At 39.7% G+C, this 22,365-nt stretch overlaps 2 protein-coding genes and 1 non-coding gene across 6 annotated transcripts in view; 2 read left to right on the top strand and 1 right to left on the bottom strand.

The window, feature by feature from the left end:
- The window catches only part of DIP2B (disco interacting protein 2 homolog B), a 215,580-nt gene that overhangs the window by 150,071 nt on the left and 43,144 nt on the right, over positions 1 to 22,365 (bottom strand). Inside the window, exon 2 of one of the 4 annotated variants that reach the window (XM_057703043.1) lies at positions 5,600 to 5,757. The exons of the other annotated variants lie outside the window; for them this stretch is intronic. Coding sequence (XP_057559026.1) covers positions 5,600 to 5,630 — 31 coding nt within the window. The 5' untranslated portion in view covers positions 5,631 to 5,757. The remainder of the gene's footprint in view (positions 1 to 5,599; positions 5,758 to 22,365) is intronic. 4 annotated transcript variants of the gene reach the window in all.
- Positions 2,769 to 3,704, top strand: LOC130833403 (ferritin heavy chain). The gene has a single exon (XM_057703045.1). The coding sequence runs from the start codon at positions 2,975 to 2,977 to the stop codon at positions 3,524 to 3,526; it is 552 nt and encodes a 183-aa protein (XP_057559028.1). The 5' UTR covers positions 2,769 to 2,974; the 3' UTR covers positions 3,527 to 3,704.
- TRNAG-CCC (transfer RNA glycine (anticodon CCC)) lies at positions 10,157 to 10,229 on the top strand. The gene has a single exon. It is a non-coding gene; the product is annotated as a tRNA-Gly (tRNA).

Here is a 22,365-nt window from a genome sequence, read left to right on the forward strand (position 1 = left end):
GGGCCCACGTTCAATCCCTGGTCAGGGAACTAGATCCCACAGGCATGCTGCAACTAAGAGCTTGCAAGCCACAACTGAGGAGCTGGCAAGTCGCAACTAAGGAGCCCACCTGCCACAACCAAGACCCAGTGCAACCAAATAAATAAATATTTAAAAACAAAAATGAAAAACAACAAAAAACAAAATATAAAGCAATAGCATGAAGAGCACTGTTATTAGCTCTTTATTTTTATTAAAAACAAAACTAAAGGAAATGGATTTAAGTTACACAAGGGAGCGTCTAGAGTGCTCCTAAGGAAAAACCTCTTAACTCCTAAGGTTTATTACAGCCAGGAAACCTGGAGGCTCTTTCCTGGAGATAATTAGAATGAAAAGGCTGTGATATGACTCAGAAGGTTTGGGACTAGAATGTATAGGTCTGAGAGACCTATGGAGGGCCCTTTTTAGCCTGAGAATCTCTCCCGCCCTGGAGCCTGAAAGACTCCTTCAGAAGGAAAGTGCTTGAGTCATAGTTAATGCCTCCTCTGGACTCAGGTCCATGTGATATGACCAGTTTCTGAATGCACAAAGAGCAAGCCAACAAGGCTAGCAGGTTTATGGCCCTTCCCTGCTGCTGGTGTCCCTTAAGGCCAAGGTGAGGCTGTGAACCAGTCTTCCCTTTTGTGCCCAGGGTCAGTCTTAGCATTGGTCCAGTGCCCATGCTGCCAGTCCAGAGTGGAGCTCTGACCAGTAATGGTATTCAGTCCAGATCAGTACATCTATAGGGTCTCTCTCGGCAAAAGTAAAGGCAAATAGAACAAATCTGAGAAAATAGAAAGAAATAAGTCAAGTCACAAATTACTGTAAATCAGCAGTTCTCCAAAATGTGGTCCATGGGTTTCTGGGGGTCCCCCAAGAACTTACAAAGGTCCACAAAGTATATAATAGTTTAATAATGATATTAAGACATTATTTGCCATTTTTACTGTGTGAAAGGCTATTTTAAACTTTAACCTCTTGTTCTTTATCTATAACAATGGATCTCAAAATTTATACTTTTAAACTTTTTGCTCTGATGGTATAAAAGCAATGGCAAATAAAATGGCTGGAGCCTTAGCACAAATCAAGACAGTGGTGACTTAGGCCATGCACTCACAGTGGAAGTTACCGGTTTTATTACATCTTGACCCCTTGAGTCCACATCTTTCTAACATTCTGTGTGGTCTCAAGGAAAAGCACTTACATAACTGAGTTGTAAGCTGAACTGGTTGCCTTCTTTTTTTTTAAAACTAGATTTATCCACTTTATTTTTCTTATATAAAACTATGCGGTTTTATATAAGAGGACCCAGAGGCTGCACGGAAACTCTGGTGTGGGCCTTTACAAGATGGTCAGTGAATTCCTGATATGGAGACCTGGTGAACACTGTCTCTTTCCAGAGATCAGGAGTGAGATAACTGTAGATCTTGGAAATGGCATCAAAAGTAGCCTTGGCGGAGTTGCCCTGGGTGGTGGTGCAGCCCCTGGCAAAGGTGTAGCAGTGGTCAATTCCGGCCATTATCAGCCATTATCAGTAGCTTCTTGGGCATAGGGGCTGAGAAGATGCCAGTGCCCCTGGGGGCAGGGATGAGGCGCACCAGCACAGAGCCACAGCAGCCAGTCACCTTGCAAGGGACAGTATGGGCCTTGCTGATCTTGTTCCCCCAGTAGCCTTGCCGCACAGGGACAATGGAGAGCTTGGCCAGAATGACAGCCCCACAAATGGCAGTGGCTACCTCCTTAGAGCACGTAACACCCAAACACCATTTCTACTTTAACACCATTTCTACTTGAAATGGTGGACAAACTATGGTTTTCAGACTTGGGTATGTGGCAGACATCTTCTTAAAAACTGACGAAGTGAGCCTGTTACTGGCAGCACTGATGACAATCATAAACTTCAGCGAACTGACAGTGATTTCAAAGCAAAAATCAAAATTTCAGCAAACTTGAAATTGACAGCTTCCCAATACTTAGCATTTTTTCTTATGAGACTGAAGGTGAGATTAACAAATATAATTTTTGATAATGTATAATGAAATGTGTCATAATTTGGAAGATGCACCTAACAAAGTGATTCAATATTTTCCAAATGACCAATGAACGTTCCATCATACACAAGTAATGATCCATTCAAAGTATAAGACAGATAAATGGATTTTAATGTAACACAGTATGAAATGTTATTGGTTTCATATCCTACATTGTAACTAATCTTTAATAAACTACCACTTGAGTTTGGGCGTAGCACCACAGAAAAATATCTACAGTTATATGATAAGACTATTAAAATACTCCTGATTTTTCCAACTATATTGCTATGTGAGGCCAGATTTTCTTCATATACTTAAACCAAATCAATTTATCATAATAGGTTAAATGAATAAGTAGATATGAGAACCCAGACATTAGGGTCACAAAAAAAGTGTAAAACAGTGCTTTTCATTAAATATTTTTTGTTTAGGAAAATAGTTATTCCTCATAAAAATATATTACTTATGAGAACATAATAGATTTATTATTTTTAAGTGAATTAAATATTTTTAAAATATTTCAGTTTTAATTTATAATGTAGTAAATAATAACAGATGCAATACACATAAACAAAAGCTCTTTGAGTCTCAATTTAAGAATGAGTTTGAAAACCACTGTTATAAAGAACAAGAGGGAAAAAATGTAAATAGCCTTAAAAAAAACCTGCAGTGATATACAATTAGGGGAGTTTCATCTTTTAAAAGTTATGAGACAGTCTTCGCGGAGAGTCGTCGCGGTTTCCTGCTTCAACAGTGCTTGGACGGAACCCGGCGCTCGTCCTCCCCCCTCCTTTCTCCGGCCGGCCGCTCAGAGCCAGCCCTTGCCACCACCTCACCTCACAGCGCCCTCCGACCACCCAAGGTCCCCGCCGCCGCTCCAGCGCCGCGCAGCCGCCGCCGCCGCCTTTTCTCAGCCGCCCGCCATGACGACCGCGTCCCCCTCGCAGGTGCGCCAGAACTACCACCAGGACTCGGAGGCCGCCATCAACCGCCAGATCAACCTGGAGCTCTATGCCTCCTACGTCTACCTGTCCATGTCATACTATTTTGACCGCGATGATGTGGCTTTGAAGAACTTTGCCAAATACTTTCTTCACCAATCTCATGAAGAAAGGGAACATGCTGAGAAGCTGATGAAGCTGCAGAACCAGCGGGGTGGCCGAATCTTCCTTCAGGATATCAAGAAACCAGACCGTGACGACTGGGAGAATGGGCTGAACGCAATGGAATGTGCGCTACACTTGGAAAAAAATGTGAATCAGGCACTACTGGAACTGCACAAACTGGCCACTGACAAAAATGACCCCCATTTGTGTGACTTCATCGAGACTCATTACCTGAATGAGCAGGTGAAATCCATCAAAGAATTGGGTGACCACGTAACCAACTTGCGCAAGATGGGGGCCCCCGGATCTGGCATGGCAGAGTATCTCTTTGACAAGCACACCCTGGGAAGCAGTGATAGCGAGAGCTAAGCCTTAGGCTGGCTTCCTGTAGCCACAGGGGTGACTTCCCTGGTCACCAAGGCACTGCATGCATGTTTGGGTTACCTTTACCTTTTCTATAAGTTGTACCAAAACATCTACAAGTTCTTTCCTTAGTACCATTCCTTCAAATAAAGTAATTTGGTACCCAAAAAAAAAAAAAAAAAAAAAAAAAAAAAAAAAGTTATGAAAATTCAGCAACAAAAAGAAACAAAAAGGAAAACTACTGATACAGAGAACAACCTGGATAAATCTCTAGAGAATTATGCTGAGTGAAAAAAATCCAATCCCAAAAGGTTACATACTCTGATTCCACTTGAATAGCTTTCTTGAAATGACAAAATTACAGAAATGGATAACAGAGAACAGGTTAGTGGCTGCCATGGAGGGGAAGTGGGTGTGGCTATAAAAGGGAACAGGAGGGATCCTTGTTAATGGAAATGTTCTTTATCTTGCCTGTATCAATGTCAATACTCTGGTTGTGACCTTGTATTATAGTTTTGCAATATGTTACCATTGGGGGAACTGGGTAAAAGGTAACTGGGATAGCTTGGTATTATTTCTTCATAACTGCATATGAATCTACAATTATCTCAAAGCAAAAAATTTAATACTGAAAAAGTTATGAAATAGAAATCAAGAGAATGTAGCATGATTCTATCAAAAATCTAGATGCTATAAATCCTGCCTACCAACTCAAACTGATTAATGATATCTTTAGACTACTCATATTTTTTCATATCTTAGGAATAAAAACTATTGTAAATATTAATTTATTACAGTCCTCTGACTTGCCACACACAGCTAGGTGAAGATACTGAAACGAATAGGAAATGGAACCTGTCCTACAGGTGTGCACAGTGTTGTAGGGATGACTGAATGGCAAACAGGTTCTCAGAACACAATCTAGAATGTACAATAACAGAAGTACAGACCAGGTGGAATGGGGGCATAACTCCATAGGAAGGCTTAATGGAAAAGGTGACAACCGAGCAGAGTCCTAACAGGCTGAAGAGGCTGTAGTCAGAAAACAGAGGAGAAAAGGGCAAAATACACTGCAGGATTTTAAACAAGAGAGGACATCATTAGGTTTTGTGTTCTATAAAGAAATCTGACAACACTTAGAGGAGGCCAGGGGAGAAACAGGGCTGGTGAGATGGGGAGGAGAGGTGAGGGGGCCAGTGGGGATAGACAGAAAGAAACAATTAAAAGTGATGTTCTGGAGGGAGAACTGATAAGGCTTACTGACCTCAGACAGGGGGCAGATGGTAAACACTAAGCCTTTGCAGACAACATAGGGTCTCTGTAACAAATACACATATATGCCTGTTTTAAACCACCACTTAAAAATGTAAAAACCATTCTTGGCTCACAGGTCTCCAGCCAGATGCTGACCCCTGACCTAGGAGATAAGCAATACAGGAGAGGAAGAGTCTGCTGAGGTGACACCCGGGTTTCTGGCCTAACCTAGTGGATAGGCTGAGGTGCCACTCACAAAGACTGTGCACACAAAACAAAAGGCAAGGGTTTCTGAGTGGTGGTAGTTGAGAGGGTAGGGGAAGAATAAGTTAGTTTTAGGACCCAGATGGAACTGTTAAATAGAGTGCTGGACATACAAATACAGAGCTCAGAACAGAGGTCTGCATGGAGATAAAGATTTGGAAATCATCAAGATACTAAACAATTAAAACTCTGTAAATGGCTGACAGCCAAGGTGAGCGTGTCAAGTGAAAAGCGAGTTGCCTACAGTCACAGGAAACACTAGGGTTTGGGGAAGGAGACAAAAGGAGTCTGTGAAGAAAACTCAAAGACGGGACACAGCAGGTATATTTTAAAATGCTAAAGGACAGCAGAAAACTAAGTTGTGCACCTTCATTTAATGCCCAGGAAAGAATGCTAAATCACAGATGTTTCAGAAAGGCAGCGAAGGCTGCCTAAGGACAGACAAATCCCATGATTCTGGTAAACAAATGTTTGCTATAATTTCCAAGAGGCCAATTGTTATCAGGTCTCTTCCCCAAAACAAAGGTTTGCTCCTGGCCGAGTTATACTACCATTTCCTACCTGGCACCAGCACATTCTTCACAGAAACCATGCATAGGAGGAGGAGTCACATGCTACCGGGGAGCATTTATTCCTCACTTCTGAAGTCCCCTTCCATGAATGGAGCCCCACCAGTTGCAACATTTCTGGTATTTCTGTGCCACGTAGATGCTTTTATCCTGGGGAGGGAAGCAACTGATATGATTGGCAAATCTGGGAAAAATAAATGGTCCAGTTGTGCCCTTCTTTCTGATATCAGTGAGCTGCCTATTGGAGCTGGGTGGGGCAAGGCACTGTATATACCACATATGCCTTCTCTAATCCAGCACTACTGTGACCAGGGGGTTGGTCTGCCTCATGTTGGAAATCAGCAAGCCAATTTGGCTCTACTAAGCTGCTTCCTTTACCTTCACCTTTATCAATAATAAAGGTGATGTTAAGGTCCCCATTTGCTAATCCTTTAGTTTTTATTCAATTTATTCAAACCTTGGGTGGGGGAGAAAGGTGCTATTTATTGCTCTCCCCTCCCTTCTAGATCCTAACACCAGGTTTAAGTAAACAACAACCTAACTTTAGATAAATATAATCTAATTTAATGTAACCCTAGTAAAATAATTCAAGCCTTTTAAACAGGTTATATTAGTCTCCATCTTTCTTTCAGATGGAAGTTTCTAAGTATTTTGATGGTGAGGGTTGTGCACTTCTCATATGTTATAATATGAAAGAGGCAAGAGACTATCACCATTAAAGATAAAACTACAGCTGAAATTAATTTCAAATATTCCATTCATTTTCATATTGCAAGATTTTGGAAAAACATTCCAAGAACTCTTAATATCATCGAACATAGTCAAGGACCTCATAGCGTAATTCTATTCCTAAGAAAAACACATCTCTAAAATACCCTCCAAGTACTTAAATATATAATTCATAAATATTTATCCCTGGTCACTTTACAAATACTTGAGAAGACAAATTATTTGAATAAACGAAAATAGTGATTTCACGCAAAATAACCCCACACTATTATATGCTACACTGTGCCATTTTTAGTCTGAGGAAGGGAAAATACACACTCTGTAGAAAAAGGAAACGTAAACACAATTGGGCTAACCATTTTGAAAGACTGCTTCCTATCTGGGTGCTGCCTGTTCTATGACAATCCTGGGCCTTGATCAGAAAAACTAAATGGCCCTGAAGCAGTACCTCAAGTGGTGAGCACCACAATGGGCTTCACCAATCACTGCAGACACTGCCCAGGGATCAAGGCCCATCTCTTCGAGTGTTTCCAATATCCACTCTACATCCAGGATAAGGTTATAGAGGTTGTATTGGAATAACAATACTGAATGAGTCTGGGTCAACACCAAGGGGCAGATGGCTACAGATGAGAGTAGGCCAGGAAGAAATGGACCTGCAGTGGGATGGCAGGTGGAACAGCTAGAGCAGGGTGCTACTCAATCTGTAAGCTACCTGACAGGCACTCAGTCCTGTCTCTACAGCCTGATGTACCCAGCACAGAGCTCTACATAGTAAAGATAAATGGCTGTATTTGAAGATTTTACATCTTCTGGATTATGTGCTGATTACCTGGGACAGACTTTGGGGGAAGCCTAAAAGGGGACTTGCCCATTTAGTTCTGCCCAAATGAAAACACGGAATGCCCTACGTGGCTTTATTTATTGGAGCTCATATGTAGCATGGTACATGTCTAATCAGTTGTTGGATGCCAAGAATGTTCTTTAACAGCACACGCTAGCCAAGATGCTGACACTGGGCATATTCTCAAACTCTCAACTGTCTCCTAGAGCTGCTCAGATCTGATTTAATACTGTCAATGAAGACTCACAGCACGAGAGGGGCTGGCTCAAGATGCTCTATGAAAAGCAGCCACTCATGGAAATGTTAATTTGCGGAAGGAGGCACCAAATCTTTTCTGTTATTTTAAATACTGCCAGCACTAAGGAGAATCAGCAACCAGCATTTTAAGCAAACTAATTTCACAGCCTTTCCAGCTTACAGGAATAATAAATTAGAGCTCTAATTTTCATTATTTGGGAAATGGCAAAGATGGAGAATGGAAGACAGGAGACAGTGCAGTAAATTGGAAGATCCTTCAAAACAGAGCCTATGTTTATTTTCTTATCCGTCAGAGGGTCTAGCAGCAGTGCTTTGACCACAGCATTCAGTAAACGTTTGCTGAATCAAACTGTGGTGAAAGCATTCTCAGCTCACCACCAATCCTGCATGCCCTGAGTTTAGCAACCCTTAACTCTCTCCTAGCAAATGCTTTCAGTTCCACTAACAGCAAAATATTTTTTCTAGGAAATATATCTTAACTTCATAATATATAAATGAAAAAAACAGAATCTCCTTTGTAAAGGTATATTTCTTTTAAAAAGGAGCCATGTATTACTCAGGAAAGTTTGAGGTGCCTACAACCTAAGTCTGGGGGTATTGTGTATCAGCATGTAATGGATATTTTAGCTTTGGAGAGAAAAGGAAGACAGGTTAGGATGTTAAAGTAAAGTAGATACAAGTTTGTGATTTTTTTTTTTTTAAGTTTTGCTTTGTGTACACAGACTCAATGAAGACAAATGAGAAATATTTTTTGTTAGAAAAGAAAGGGCAACCTAAGCAAAGCAGGATAACTGTAACTGTGTTGTAAGGGACTCGAAAGAGGAAACATCTATAATGCTGCCATACAGCTGCATCCATAAATGCCTTTTCCTCAAGGACTACTTAAACTAAAGTTTAAACTAGAAAGACAGATGCATCTTTTAAATAAACTCCCAGTCCTAGATGTATGTTTAAGTTATTTATGAATAATTAAACGGCCTCATTTCCAAGGGTCACAGAGGATTGGACTTCCATCTACTCACAGCCAAAGTCGTTCAAGGGGCTGCCAACAACAATATATTCTCCTGTGAGGCTTTTCCTGGCAAACTCTTTCCCCTGCCCCTCCCCTATGTTGCTATGGCATTTTCTTTTCATACCTCTATTATCATTTACCTCAGCATATAATCAAACTTTAATTTCCTTTTCATTATAAATCAGTTCCTGATTAGACTGTGAGCTTTTTTATAGACAAGAACTGGGTCAGAGTCATTTCGCTATCCCTAGAATCTACTAAGATAGTAAAGCAGTTAATAAAAGTTTTGTTGAAAGAATGAAATCAAAACTTCTGAGACTATCTTATAAATTTAAGGCTGCTCACTGAAAGGAAGGCCTCAAGTAACCCAAGGTACTGAAAAAAAATGTTTATGCATAATATATCCACATACTGCTGCCTATATCTTCATGTCTTTATGCAGTCACATGCATATGTAACTGTCTCATGCAGAACAATGTCTGAACTTAGTAGGTGCTCAAATATTTACTGACCCAATTAATACATGTAGAACACTCTAGGTGTTTAAATAAATAAATAAATATATATATATATATATAAATAAATAAAGAGAGGCAGGGGGGTGAGGTGGGGGAGAGAGAGAAAAGGTGAGGAAATATACATATTATATACTACAGAACTCCCCAGATCTGTTTTCAAGATATGAACATCTTCAGTAACATATAAAGGAAAATTATAGAACTTCCTCATTTTTCACCAAGACTTGGAAAATCTTCTAGAGTTGACTTTCATAAGTGATAAAGGAATCATGACACAGCAAAAAACCAGTCTGACTACTGAATCTCTCATAAAGGAATCAGATAATTTCATCCATAGAGGTGACAAGTTTCTACAATCAAACTGCAAAAGATTTCTCACTTTAACAACTAGCAGCAGATGTCAACACAGAAGCTGAGTTGTTACTTCTTCTTGGAATCTAGAAGATTTTTAAACTTATTAGTTTCACAATAAATATAAAAACATGTAAAAACAAAATCTTTTTAAAAACCAGGATTCCTCTGATATTTATATAACTTTAAAAATAGTATTATGAAAACAAGTATAAAAGCAAAATCTCTAGAGACCAATATCAAAAAAAAAGAGACCAATATCTATCTGATATTTACACAATAACTTTTAAAATCATAATTATAGGGAATTCCCTGGCAGTCCAGTGGTTAGGACCTGGTGCTTCCACTGCCGTGGGCCTGGGTTCAATGCCTGATTGGGGAACTAAGCTCCCACAAGCCACATGGTGTGCCCCCCCCCCAAAAAAAGTAAGAAAAGAAATCTATAAAAGTAGAGTATAGTTTTATAAAAGAGCACTGAATCTCAAGCCACTATTTGGTAAAAGGTAATCCTGTTAAGTCAGTAAAAAGGTCTGACAGTCAACAGTGAGGCTATGCAGTCTTTAATCGCCACCTATATAAAGGGTTAAAAGCCTCATGCTTTCCTTAGAGCTTCACCTCCAACCCACTGGAAACAGCAGGGATGACACAGCAGTCTAAGAGAAGCAGTCCAACAGTTCAGATGGTGGAATTCACAGGCACATTCTCTTCCACCTTCAGGTGTCTGGTAGGCTAAAAAGGATACTACCAACCACATAACATGGCCTTGGTTTTCAGTAACAAAATGTCATTTAACAAGTCACAACAAAACAGAATTCTAAAATGTCCAATATAGGGACATCCTTGGTGGTCCAATGGTTAAGATTCTGCACTCCCAATGCAGGGGGCCCGGGTTCGATTCCTGGTCAGGGAACTAGATCCTCCATGCCACAACTAAAAGATACCATGTGCCGCAACTAAAAACAGATCCTGCACACGGCAACGAAGATCCTGTGTGCCACAACTAACATGTGGTGCAGCCAAATAAATAATTTTTTTAAGTCCAATATATACTTAGAGATTTACATCGTAGAGGGTGGTGATCTCCTTATAAGTGGCATGGTTAGTAACTCTCTTCACTATCTCAGTAATTAACCAAATATTTACAAACTCTGGAAAAGAGAAAAACAATGATCACATTCACTAAAAACTAAACTATCTTCATCACTAAGCTTTTTTCCTTGACTAACAAATAAGGAAAAATGCCTCTGAGACACCAGCAATCTTCATTACTATGTATAATTTAAAATTTATTACAGACCCTTTAAAAGTATAATTATAACGTAGATCTAACATCCCTTTCTTCTTTTATTTAATGGAGTATGACCACTTTCAGTAAAAACATATTCATTTGTTATAAATGTACAGTGTGTGTTACAGGCTGAATTGTGTCCACTTAAAATTCATATATTGAGGCACTAACCTCCAGTGCCTCAGAATGTGACTGTATTTGGAGACAGAGGCTTAAAACAGGTAAGTTAAAATGAGGCCCGGACTTCCTAGGTGGTGCCGTGGGTAAGAATCCGCCTGCCAATGCAGGGGACACGGATTCGAGCCCTGCCCTGGGAAAATTCCACATGCCACGGAGCAACTAAGCCCGTGCGCCACAACTACTGAGCCCATGTGCCGCAACTATGGCAGCCCATGCGCCTAGGGCCTGTGCTCCACAACAAGAGAAGCCACAGCAATGAGGAGCCTATGCACCACAATGAAGAGTAGCCGCTGCTCGCAGCAACTAGAGAAAGCCCGTGTGCAACAACGAAGACCCAACACAGCCAATAAATAAATAAATTAATTTAAAAAAAAAATGAGGCCCTTAGGATGGGCCCTAATCCAAATGAACTGGTTTCTTGTTAAAAGAGGAAGTTTGGGGACTTCCCTGATGGTGCAGTAGTTGAGAATCCACCTGCCAATGCAGGGGACCCAGGTTTGATCCCTGATCTGGGAAGATCCCACACGCCGTGGAGCAACTAAGCCTGTGCGCCACAACTACTTAAACTGTGCTCTAGAGCCCACAATCCACAACTACTGAGCCTGTGAACCACAACTACTGAGCCTGGATGCCACAACTACCAAACCCCACTCACCTAGAGTACCTTCTCTTCTCCGCACAAGAGAAGCCACCACAAAAAGAAGTCCACGCACCACAACAAAGAGTAGCCTCCCACACACTGCAACTAGAGAAAGACTGCACACAGCAACAAAGACCCAACGTGGCCAAAAAAAAAGAGGAAGTTTGGATGCACTGAGACACCAGGGATGAGCACACACAGAGAAAAGACCATGTGAGGACACAGTGAGAAAGCACTGTGTGCAAACCAAGGGGAGAGACCTCAGAAAAAATCAAACCTGCTGACACCTTGACCTTGGACTGCTAGCCTCCAGAACTGTGAGAACACAAACTTCTACTCTTTTTTTTTTTTTAATTTATTTATTTAATTTTTTATCTATTGGCTGCATTGGGTCTTCGTTGCTGTGTGCGGGCTTTCTGTAGTTGCGGAGAGCGGGGGCTATTCTTCATTGCAGTGCATAGGCTTCTTATTGCCGTGGCTTCTCTTGTTGCAGAGCATGGGCTCTAGGCACACGGGCTTCAGTAGTTGCAGCACATGGGCTCAATAGTTGTGGCTCATGGGCTCTAGCGCGCAGGCTCAGTTGTTGTGGCACACGGGCTTAGTTGCTCCGCAGCACGTGGGAATCTTTCTGGACCAGGGCTTGAACCCGTGTCCCCTGCATTGGCAGGCAGATTCTTAACCACTGCGCCACCAGGGAAGCCCCTAAATTTGTATTCTTTAAGCCACCCAGTCTGTGGTCTTTGTTACAGCAGCCCCAGTAAACTAATACACAGAGCAAAAAGATACTCTCCAAGTGATCAAGAAGTAGTGTGGCAGAGATGGCTAGCTGCCCACCAGAGGTTCTTTTTCCCTTCACAACTGGTGCTGGAAAGCAGTTGACAAATACAGACTACATTTTCTGCCCCACCCCACCCACCACCCCCACATCTAGGTTGGTTCTCACCAATCCAACATGCCAACTTTGGGCTTAGATTAAGAGGTGGGTATGCTATTGTCACCCTCTCTTTTTGTCATCCCTTCCCTTTCCCAGTCTCCTAGCTGGATATCAACCCCCAAGACACCTAGAAGCCATGTATGAACAATGGAGGAGCCTTCATCATCCTGAGTCTCTACATGACCTCACAGAGCAGCTTCCCCCATTCCCTGTCCAACAATAGGAATGTCCATTTTGGATTGTGTCATGCATCTGAGATTTTGGATTTGTCTGTTAAAGCATCAAGCATCACCTAACTTAATACAGATGATATTTAAACTTGAAGTTTCATTTTCTTTCTTCAAACCGCAGAACTGACAGGTTAAATACATGAGAAACTGTTGTTTTTGTAAGTCAGACAGTCAAATATTGTCAAGTTCATATGCTTCAACCTAATATGTTTGGTCTACAAAAAAATGGACAAGGCATGACTGTACCCCCAGCTCACTACTCAAATTCCCCCACAAGGTTTAACACGATGGATTCTAACAGCTCAACACTCTTTCCAGACTGAGAAGCAGTTCCATGGAAATCTTACATTCAGTATCAGTTCTCTGCTTTCACAAATCAATCCCATTAACTAGTTTCTCTATTATTTGATACTTTTTTTGCCCTGAAATTAACAAATTACACTCTACCAAAGATGCCAAGATGGAGTAAGCCCACTACAGCTGGTATCTCCCACTGATTACAACTAAAAACTCTGAACTGAATACAAAAAGAAAACTACCTAAGGATGGAGAAAAGTAGATAAATAACAGGCAAGTAGGCAAGGGAAATAAAAACTTGAAATATTACAGTACCAGTGACTTTCCCTGCACTTTTTTTTCTTCTTCTTTTTAAACTCCTTCACTGCCCAGCTGTGACCCAAGAATGCCTTGGTCCAGGTAGCCCAATTCACAAAATGGCACAGCAGACACACATACACTAAAATGCTGAGAGAAACTTTCTCATTCTGGCCAGAGGACTGGGAAAAAGAGCCAAAGCAAGCCAAAGAGTACAAGGTAAATCTTTTCCATTTTTCTTTTTTCCTGCTCCACAGAACTACATGGGAAAGGGCCCCTGGAAACCCAAGAGGACCCCCAATTCTATATATAAACAAATAAAAGTCTTGGACTGAGTCCTTCTCCCCTGTGTCCATCCCCTACAGTGTCTGTCTGCTCTCCAAGTTCACAGAATAGAATAAATCCAAAGAATGATAGCAAATGCTTTGAGCCTGAATTACAATATAAGACACTGTCCAAGTCTGATTAGTGCAAGGGCAGTGTAGTTCCAAAGAGCACAGCAAATGCTGAGAACTGAAATGACACTGGAACCGCCACTCACAAAAGGTGAAACCAAACAAGATCTGAACCTAATCAAGTCGACAGTCAGCTAAAACAAAAAATCTCAACATTCTTCGGAGGATTTTAACAGCACCCAAAGTCTCACAACGTAATACTCAATATGTCCACGACACAATTCAAATTTACCTGACATACAAAGAACCAAGAAAATATAACCGATTCTTTGGGGAAAAAAACAATCAAAAGATTTCAAAACCAAAATCAAACATATTCAATATTAGCATTATCAAAGAATTTAAAGCAGTTATTAAAACCATGTTACACGAGGTAAAGGTAAATACTCTTGAAAGGTAGATGTTCTCAACAGAAAAGCAGAAACAATGAAAAAAACCCAAATGGATGATGATACAGTTCTGCAGTTTGACCATGGTGGTAGTTACATGACACAACACATGATAAAATTGCATAAAACCATATTCACACGCATGCGTGCATGCACACACACACACAAGTGCATGTGTAACTGGAAAAATCTGAATAAGCTCTATGGATTGTACAAATGTCAATTTCTTATTATTAATAATGTACAATAGTTACACAAGATGTTAATACTGAGAGAAGCTGGGAAAAGAGTGCATGGAACTTTTCTGCATGTTTCTTTGCAACTTCCTATAAATCTATAATTATTCCAAAATAAAAGTGTTTTTAAGAGAACCAAATGGAAATTTTACAACAGAAAAGTAAAGTATGTCAAGTAAAAATATCACAGGATGGGCTGGATAGCAGAATTGAGATAATAGGGGGAAAACTCAATGACCATAAAGACAGATGAATATTATGATTCAATGTGAAGACCAGAAAGGAGAGATTGTAAAAACTTAGCCTCAGAGAACTATGAAGCACTATCATCTATGTCACTGGAATCACAGAAGGAGAGAAGACATTGGTTGGTGAAGAAAAAATAATTGAAGAAATAATGGCTATAAAGTTCCCAAATTTGGTGATAGACATAAATTTACAGATTGAAGAAAACCCAAACAGGATAAACAAAGAATATCACATCCAAATACATCATAATCAAACTGCTGAAAAAAATCTTAAAAGTACCCAGAAAAAAAAAATGTCATGTTACACAGAGGGGAACAATAATTTAAATAAATGCAGACTTCTCATCAGAAACTATGGAAGCTGGAAGACAGTGGAACAATAATTTTAAAGTGCTAAGAGAAAAGTACTATCAATCCAGTATTCTATAATAAATTCAGTGAAAATATCCTTCAGGAATGAAGGTGAAACAAAGATGAAGAAAGGCTAAAAGAATCTGTCAATAGCAACTGGAACTTTCTGCACTATCTCCACAGTTTTTCTGTAAATCTAAACTTAGTCTAAAATAAAAAATTTATTATTAAAAAAAGAGATGAAATGGATACATTTCCACAAAAATAAAAAAAGGCCAAAGTTGGCAAAAGAAAAATCATGAGCTTAAACAGATGAAGCATTAAGAGGACCAGGAAGTAGCAAATCAATTGTGAAAAAGACCTTTACTTTTCAATCCACATTTCTAAATGTTTGCCAAATCTGAAGGAAAAAAACAGACAGAATTTAATTGGGACTACACTGACCTTACAGATTAATTTGAGAAAGAAAGGACATCTTTTTAATTTATGTATCCTATGAGTGTTTAAGACAGCACAAAGCAGAGCAAAAAAAAAAAAAAAGTTGGTACTGATGTGAGAAAAAACAAATATACCTAATAAAACAAACAAAGACTATTAGAAAGAGAGCTGTAGAGAATGGACTTGAGGAGGGAAGGGGAGGATGGGACGTAGTTAGAGAGTAGCACTGACATATATACACTATCAATTGTAAAATAGACAGCTAGTGGGAAGCTGCTGCATAGCAAAGGGAGATCAACTTGGTGCTTTGTGACGACCTAGAGGGGTGGGATAGGGAGGCTCGGCAGGAGGTTCAAGAGGGAGGGGATATGGGGATATATATATAAATAAAGCTGATTCATTTTGTTGTACAATAGAAACTTACACAACATTGTAAAGCAATTATACTCCAATAAAGATGTATTAAAAAAAGAGAGAGCCATGAAAATAGAGGAATGTGATATATAAAAGCAGTGGTACCACAAATTAGTTCATGGGGTTGGGAAAACAGTCTTACTAGATGTAGAAAAAATTACTATTCTAAGCTATATATAAAGATGGACTCAGACACATTAAAGACCTCATGTAAAAAGCTGAATTATAAAATATGTAATTAAAAATACAGAATATCTTTATTATATTTAATAAGACTCAGAAAGCCATAAGGTAAAAAAATATATATATAGACTTATTACATCAAGGTTAGCTTCTGCTCAACAAAAGTTACCACTGACAAAATTAACATATTATGACAGACTAGGAAAAATCAAATACCAGGCTAATATTCTAAACTAGATAAAAGACTCCTGCAAATCAACCAGGAAATGACAGGAACTCTAGTTAAAGAAATGGGTGAAAGATATGAACAGGTAATTCACTGAAGGGGCATACCAAATGGATTAATGGTAAAGAAAGAAATGCTGCAAGTCATTACTAATTGGAGAATGCAAATTAAAACAACATTAAGATACCACTTTACCCCTATCAGACAGGCAAAAATTAGAAAGGTAGATAAAGCCAAGTGCTGGCAGGAAGATGGAGAAATAGGATCCACTGTGCACACTGACAAAGAGACCAAATTCGGCAGTGCTTAATCAAAATACGTGCAGCAATCCGCTCTTATGCAGATGTCCAGAAAATTCTCCCACAGGACTACAGGAGAACAAGTGCAAGGCTGTTCATCTCACTGTCTGTGGTAATGGGGAACTGAAAGTAATCTGGGTGTCTATTACTGGGAGAACAAATCATTTACAGACTGTAGATGGCAGTTAGAAATGAAGAACGAGATATATACACAGCAACAAAAACAGCCCTTAAATAGGCCTTAAAAGAGGGGGGAGGGGGCAGGGGTTGAGGGGATAAGCAGCAGAACAAAGACTACAGCGCACCATTTTGGTAAATTTAACAACGCACACCAAAACAACACCACCACCACCACTACCTATTTACAAAAATACATCAAACATATTAGAACAGTTAACTATGGGGGACAGAAGTAGAAAGTGGATGCAAAAGAGAAGTTAATTCTAATTAATTTTAAAAGCTAAGAGGGAAGACTTGCACAGACCAGTGCTGATGGTGTGCCATGAACTGAGATACATGATTAACTCAATCCTCACCACCTAAGGACTGAAAAATAAATTTGCCACATGTCATGTCAATGCCTCAAGACTTAAGGATCAAAGAAGGTACACAGAACAAGAGCTTAAAAAAGAGAAAAAAGTAAAAGAAAGGAAACAAAAGTGGAAGAAATTACATCTCAACAAGGCTTAAGCATATGCTAAAACCAAACAATCAGCAGCTCCCAAACAAATGAAGTGAATGAAAACTGGTGCACTTGGTTTTCTGGTCCCATGAGTAAATAAAGCTGTGCTTTATAACCTTAAAATTTTTAACAATTATTTTACACCTTTTATTAAAGTATTATAGGTTTCTTTGTGCCAGCTAAGTCAGCTGAGAAACTGATTTTACAAGGTAGTTAAAGTGGATCTGGCGGTTCATAAGAGTTAAAATTACTCCCTTGGTACCAACATGACTTAAGTATTTATTTACCTCACATTTCATATTGTACTACAATCAGTCTGTCCCTACCCCACCCCCAGTCACCCAATGGCCATAAAGTCATACTAATGAATTGTATTTAGGTGACAAATTAATCTGACCATAAAGTAACCTGAGGATATTTTTAAAGAAAATTAACTCCATAACTTTCAGTATAAACAGCATTGCTGGGACTTCCCTGGCGGTCCAGTGGTTAAGACTCCAAGCATCCACTGCAGGGGGCAGGTGTTCAATCACTGGTCAGGGAATAAAGATCCCACGCGCCGTGCAGTGCAGCATGCATGAATGAATGAATGAATAAACAAATAAACAGCACTGCTGAAAGGGATGCAAAAGCTATGCTTTTAAGCATTTCCTCTAACCCTATGTACAGAAGAGACTTAAATGCTAACTTCCTTCCTGTCCTTATTACCATATACACTCCCTTACTATGCCCCACAGTCTTTGCATTCTAGAATCAGGTATAAGCACTATTTAAGACCTGATCCCAAATCTGGAAGAACAGCTCATGACACGTCCCCTTCCTCTACCACCTCTTTTTATTCAAAAGCTTGTATCCAGCAGCCAAGATTAGTTGAGATAAACTAAAACAATTCACATATCACTTTGGAAAGTGATTCTCCAAATATCTGAATTATGACATTTATTCTTTTCAATTCAATCAAGAAGGACTTATCTCACAACACAGAGATAAAACATGGTCGCTTACTAGTAGATTAAGAATCCCTCAAAGGGGATTCTTAATCTACTAGTTACAAAATAATTAATCTACAATAATTACAAAAGAGATTGAACACTATTATGTTAGTCAATTAATTTCCTCAATTATATGATAAATATATATATAGGGACTTCCCTGATGGTCCAGTTGTTAGGACTCTGTGCTTCCACTGCAGGGGCACAGGTTTGATCCCTGGTCAGGCAACTAAGATCCCACATGCCACACAGCACAGCCAAAACCCAACCAAACAAAAACAAATACATATATACAAAAATTACTTTACAGAAAACCTCTCAGGAATATCATTTCCATAAACCAAGGTACTGTCATCTCAGATGCAATGTGTTCATGGGTATGCTAATTTAACTTATTTTATACTCTGAAGAGTTTCACAGAAGCTACTGGTAGCTCCCTTTGAAAAACAACAACAACAACAAAAACAAACGGACAGATGTGTAGCTCTCTTCAAACAAATAAATTTAGGTAAAAGTCGCAAATGGAGATGGGGAGGGATAAAGGATAAAGGTCTGCACATGGAAGCATTAGAAAATGTCCACAGAAGATTCTTTGCCTTTTAATGTATCTGGAAATGTAATGAAAAAATACTCATCAGCTTTCTTTAAGAACCTGGAAATGTCTCCAGTTCTAAATGACGGCCCCTAAGCATAGTTAATGAAAAATAACAAAAATAAAATCTGAAATATTCACCAATATTAATTCCTCTGGCTGAGAGGAGGAAGGAAAAGGATCTGGAGTGTCTAACCTTCCATAAACAATCTATATTGAGTAAATAGGGGGAAAACGGCTGATACAGTTCAGCACCAATCTAATTTGCATGGCAGTTAGAGGTATGCGTCCTTACATGGGTTGCTATTTCCTGAAAGTTTTATTCTAGAGAATAAATTAGGAAATACTGAGCCATAAAAATGTTAAAACAGTTTATTTGCCAGACACCTGCCTAACCCTTTAATATGATACTGTTCTCTGTGACTCTCAAGCCACTGAAACTTTGGAATTCAGTGAATACCTAAGATTAACAGACATTAGAATATAATAAGAAAGCCATTTTATTCTTAAATTTATTTTTTAAAGTAGAAGTATAGTTGATTTACAACACTGTATAAGTTTCAGGTATACAGCAACATGATTCAGTTTTATATACTTTTTCAGATTGTTTTCCATTATAGGTTATTACAAGATACTGAACATATTACCCTGTGTTTCCTTGTTGCTTATCTATTTTATGTATATTAGTTTGCACCTGTTAATCCCATACTCCTAATTTATCCCTCCCCCCATTTCCCCTTTGGTAACCATAAGTTTGTTTTCTATATCTGTGAGTCTGTTTCTGTTTTGCACACAGATTTATTTGTATTATTTTTTAGATTTCACATATAAGCGATATCATATAATATTTCCCTTTTTCCCTGACTTACTTCACTTAGTATGATATTCTCTAAGTCCATCCATGTTCCTGCAAATGGCAGAAAGACCATTTACCCTCTGAGGGTAGGGAACATGATTTTTTTTTAACTTTTTATCCAGTCGTACACTTTACACAAAAGCTAGATTGAACTTGATGTGCTGAATCTCACCCCTTCTACAAGGGCAAAGAATACATCTTAGGTTTCTTTGTACACCACCCCCACCTCCACGGCCAAAACATCAAAGATGACTTGCAAGATCTATGGACTAATAAAATAATACTTTTTTTAAAGTACCAACTGCTGATTCGTCCAACTGTTAGGACAAAACTGGTACAACACCAAGAAAATATTTACCCCTCAACTTTTTAAACTTCATTATATCATCAACTTCTTTTCTGTGAAGATTAATTTCTAAATTACAGAGACGAAAGAAAAGGAAAAATGTTATCCAAAATGATTATCCTAAATGATTCCCTCAGTGGGAGAAGAGTAAATAAAAAGTCTGTCTGCCTCGGGTCTTCCCTGGTGGTCCAGTGGATAAGACTCCGTGGTCCCAATGCAGGGGACCTGGGTTCGATCCCTGGTTGGGGAACTAAATGCCACACATACGCCACAACTAAGACCCAGAGCAGCCAAAATAAATAAATAAATTTATTTCAGCCACAACTACTGAAGCCCACATGCCTACAGCCCGTACTCCACAACAAGAGAAGCCACTGCACTGAGAAGGCCACACACCACAAGGAAGAGTGGCCCCCACTCTTGGCAGCTAGAGAAAGCCCACGCATAGCAACTAAAGACCCAACGCAGCCACAAATAAATAAATAAATAAATAATTTAAAAAAAAAAAAGCTTAGGTGATAGGCTACCAAGACCACTCAATGGGGAAAGGACAGTCTCTTCAACAAACGGCACCAGGAAAACTGGATATTTACATGGAAGTGAACACCACCAGACCCTTACCTTACACTGTATGCAAAAACCAACCCCAAATAATTAAAGACCTAAATGTAAGAGATGAAACTATAAAACTCTCAAAAGAAAACAGGGGAAAAGCTTTATAACATTGGAATGGGGAATGATTTCTTGGATATGACACCAAAAGCCCAAATAAAAGCAAAAGTAGACAAATGGGACTGCCCTGTGGCGCTGGGTTAAGAACCCACCTGCCAATGCAGGGGACACAGGTTCGAGCCCTGGTCTGGCAAGATCCCACATGCCACAGAGCAAATAAACCCGTGTGCCACAACTACTGAGCCTACGATCTAGAGCCCATGAGCCACAACTGCTGAGCCCTCGTGCCACAACTACTGAAGCCCGAATGCCTAAAGCCCATGCTCCATAAGAGAAACCACCACAATGTGAAGCCCACACACCACAACCAAGAGTAGCCCCCGCTCACCACAAGCAGAGAAAGCCTATGTGCAGAAATGAAGACCCAATGCAGCCAATAAAAATTAATTAACTAATTAATTAATTTAAAAAAGAAATAGCTCAGTCAATGACAATGAAAGCCCTGGACTTGAGTAGTTTCAGATAATCCTGAAAGGGTGTGCCTCTATTCTATTGAAAGGACACTGAGTAATCTTTTTTACAGAATCATTTTTAATAATTACATGCTATATCATAGTATGCTTTAACACAGTATATTTAACCCATCCCTCATTCTTGGACATTTAGGCTATTTCTATTTTTTCAACTTTATACACCATATGCATTGCATAGTCTTAAATACTGTACTTTGTCTTAATTATTTCTTTAGAATCAATTCCTGTGCCCTGCCTGCCCACTTCCTCTAGTCCTGTAGTAACATTTGTGGGTCCTGTGACAAGCTGTGTATTTTTACATCTCTGTCCTTTGACACAATTCACTTCTTTTGCTATTCTTATCTTTTACGTCACAGTTCAGGTGATTCCTTCCCTTATCACTGACTCCTGGGGCTGGGTTCTAGGTGCCTTTCATTTGCCACCTCTTAGTTCCTTTCCTCAACTCTCTTGCAGCACTTCCCACACTATTCTGTGTTACTTGCCTGCCTCTCCTGTAGGACTATGAACTGTGGACTGTAAGCTCATTGTGGGCAATGTTGGCATCATCTTCTCTCTCCTGCATTGAAACACTGCCTGACACATGATACATCTCTTCGCATTTTAATTTTTATTATTATTTTTTTTTATAAATTTATTTTTAAAATTTATTTTTGGCTGTGTTGGGTCTTCATTGCTGCACGCGGGCTTTCTCTAGTTGTGGCAAGCAGGGGCTACTCTTCGTTGCTGTGCGTGGACTTCTCGTTCCAGTGGCTTCTCTTGTTGTGGAGCACGGGCTCTAGGCATGTGGGCTTCAGTAGTTGTGGCATGAGGGCTCAGCAGTACTGGCTCACGGGCTCTAAAGCACAGGCTCAGTATGTGGTGCACGGGTTTAGCTGCTCTGAGGCGTGTGGGATCTTCCTGACCCAGGGTTCAAACCCGTGTCCCCTGCATTAGCAGGCGGATTCCTAACCACTGCGTCACCAGGGAAGTCCCTCTTCGCATTTTTATACAGGAGTTTTTTCTATCTTCATTTTAGGGATCAAATTCGACCTTCTCTATTCTAGTGTAGCACTTACACCTACAGTCTAGATTTTACCGCATACTGCATGGTATTATGGTTCAGAGTCTAGTAAGTCTTCCCCAGAGCTTGCCAGTTAGGGCACGCATCTTTGTCACCCCCAGAGAACCTAGGGCAGTGCCTTGTAAGCAGCCATAAATGTTTACATTGAACTGGTTCCGATGCCCCAGAGGGCCTGTGTTATTCATTAGGCCTCTCTTCCACTCATCTT

This window comes from Hippopotamus amphibius, chromosome 12, assembly GCF_030028045.1.
Source record: "Hippopotamus amphibius kiboko isolate mHipAmp2 chromosome 12, mHipAmp2.hap2, whole genome shotgun sequence".
Classification (NCBI taxonomy): Eukaryota; Metazoa; Chordata; class Mammalia; order Artiodactyla; family Hippopotamidae; genus Hippopotamus; species Hippopotamus amphibius.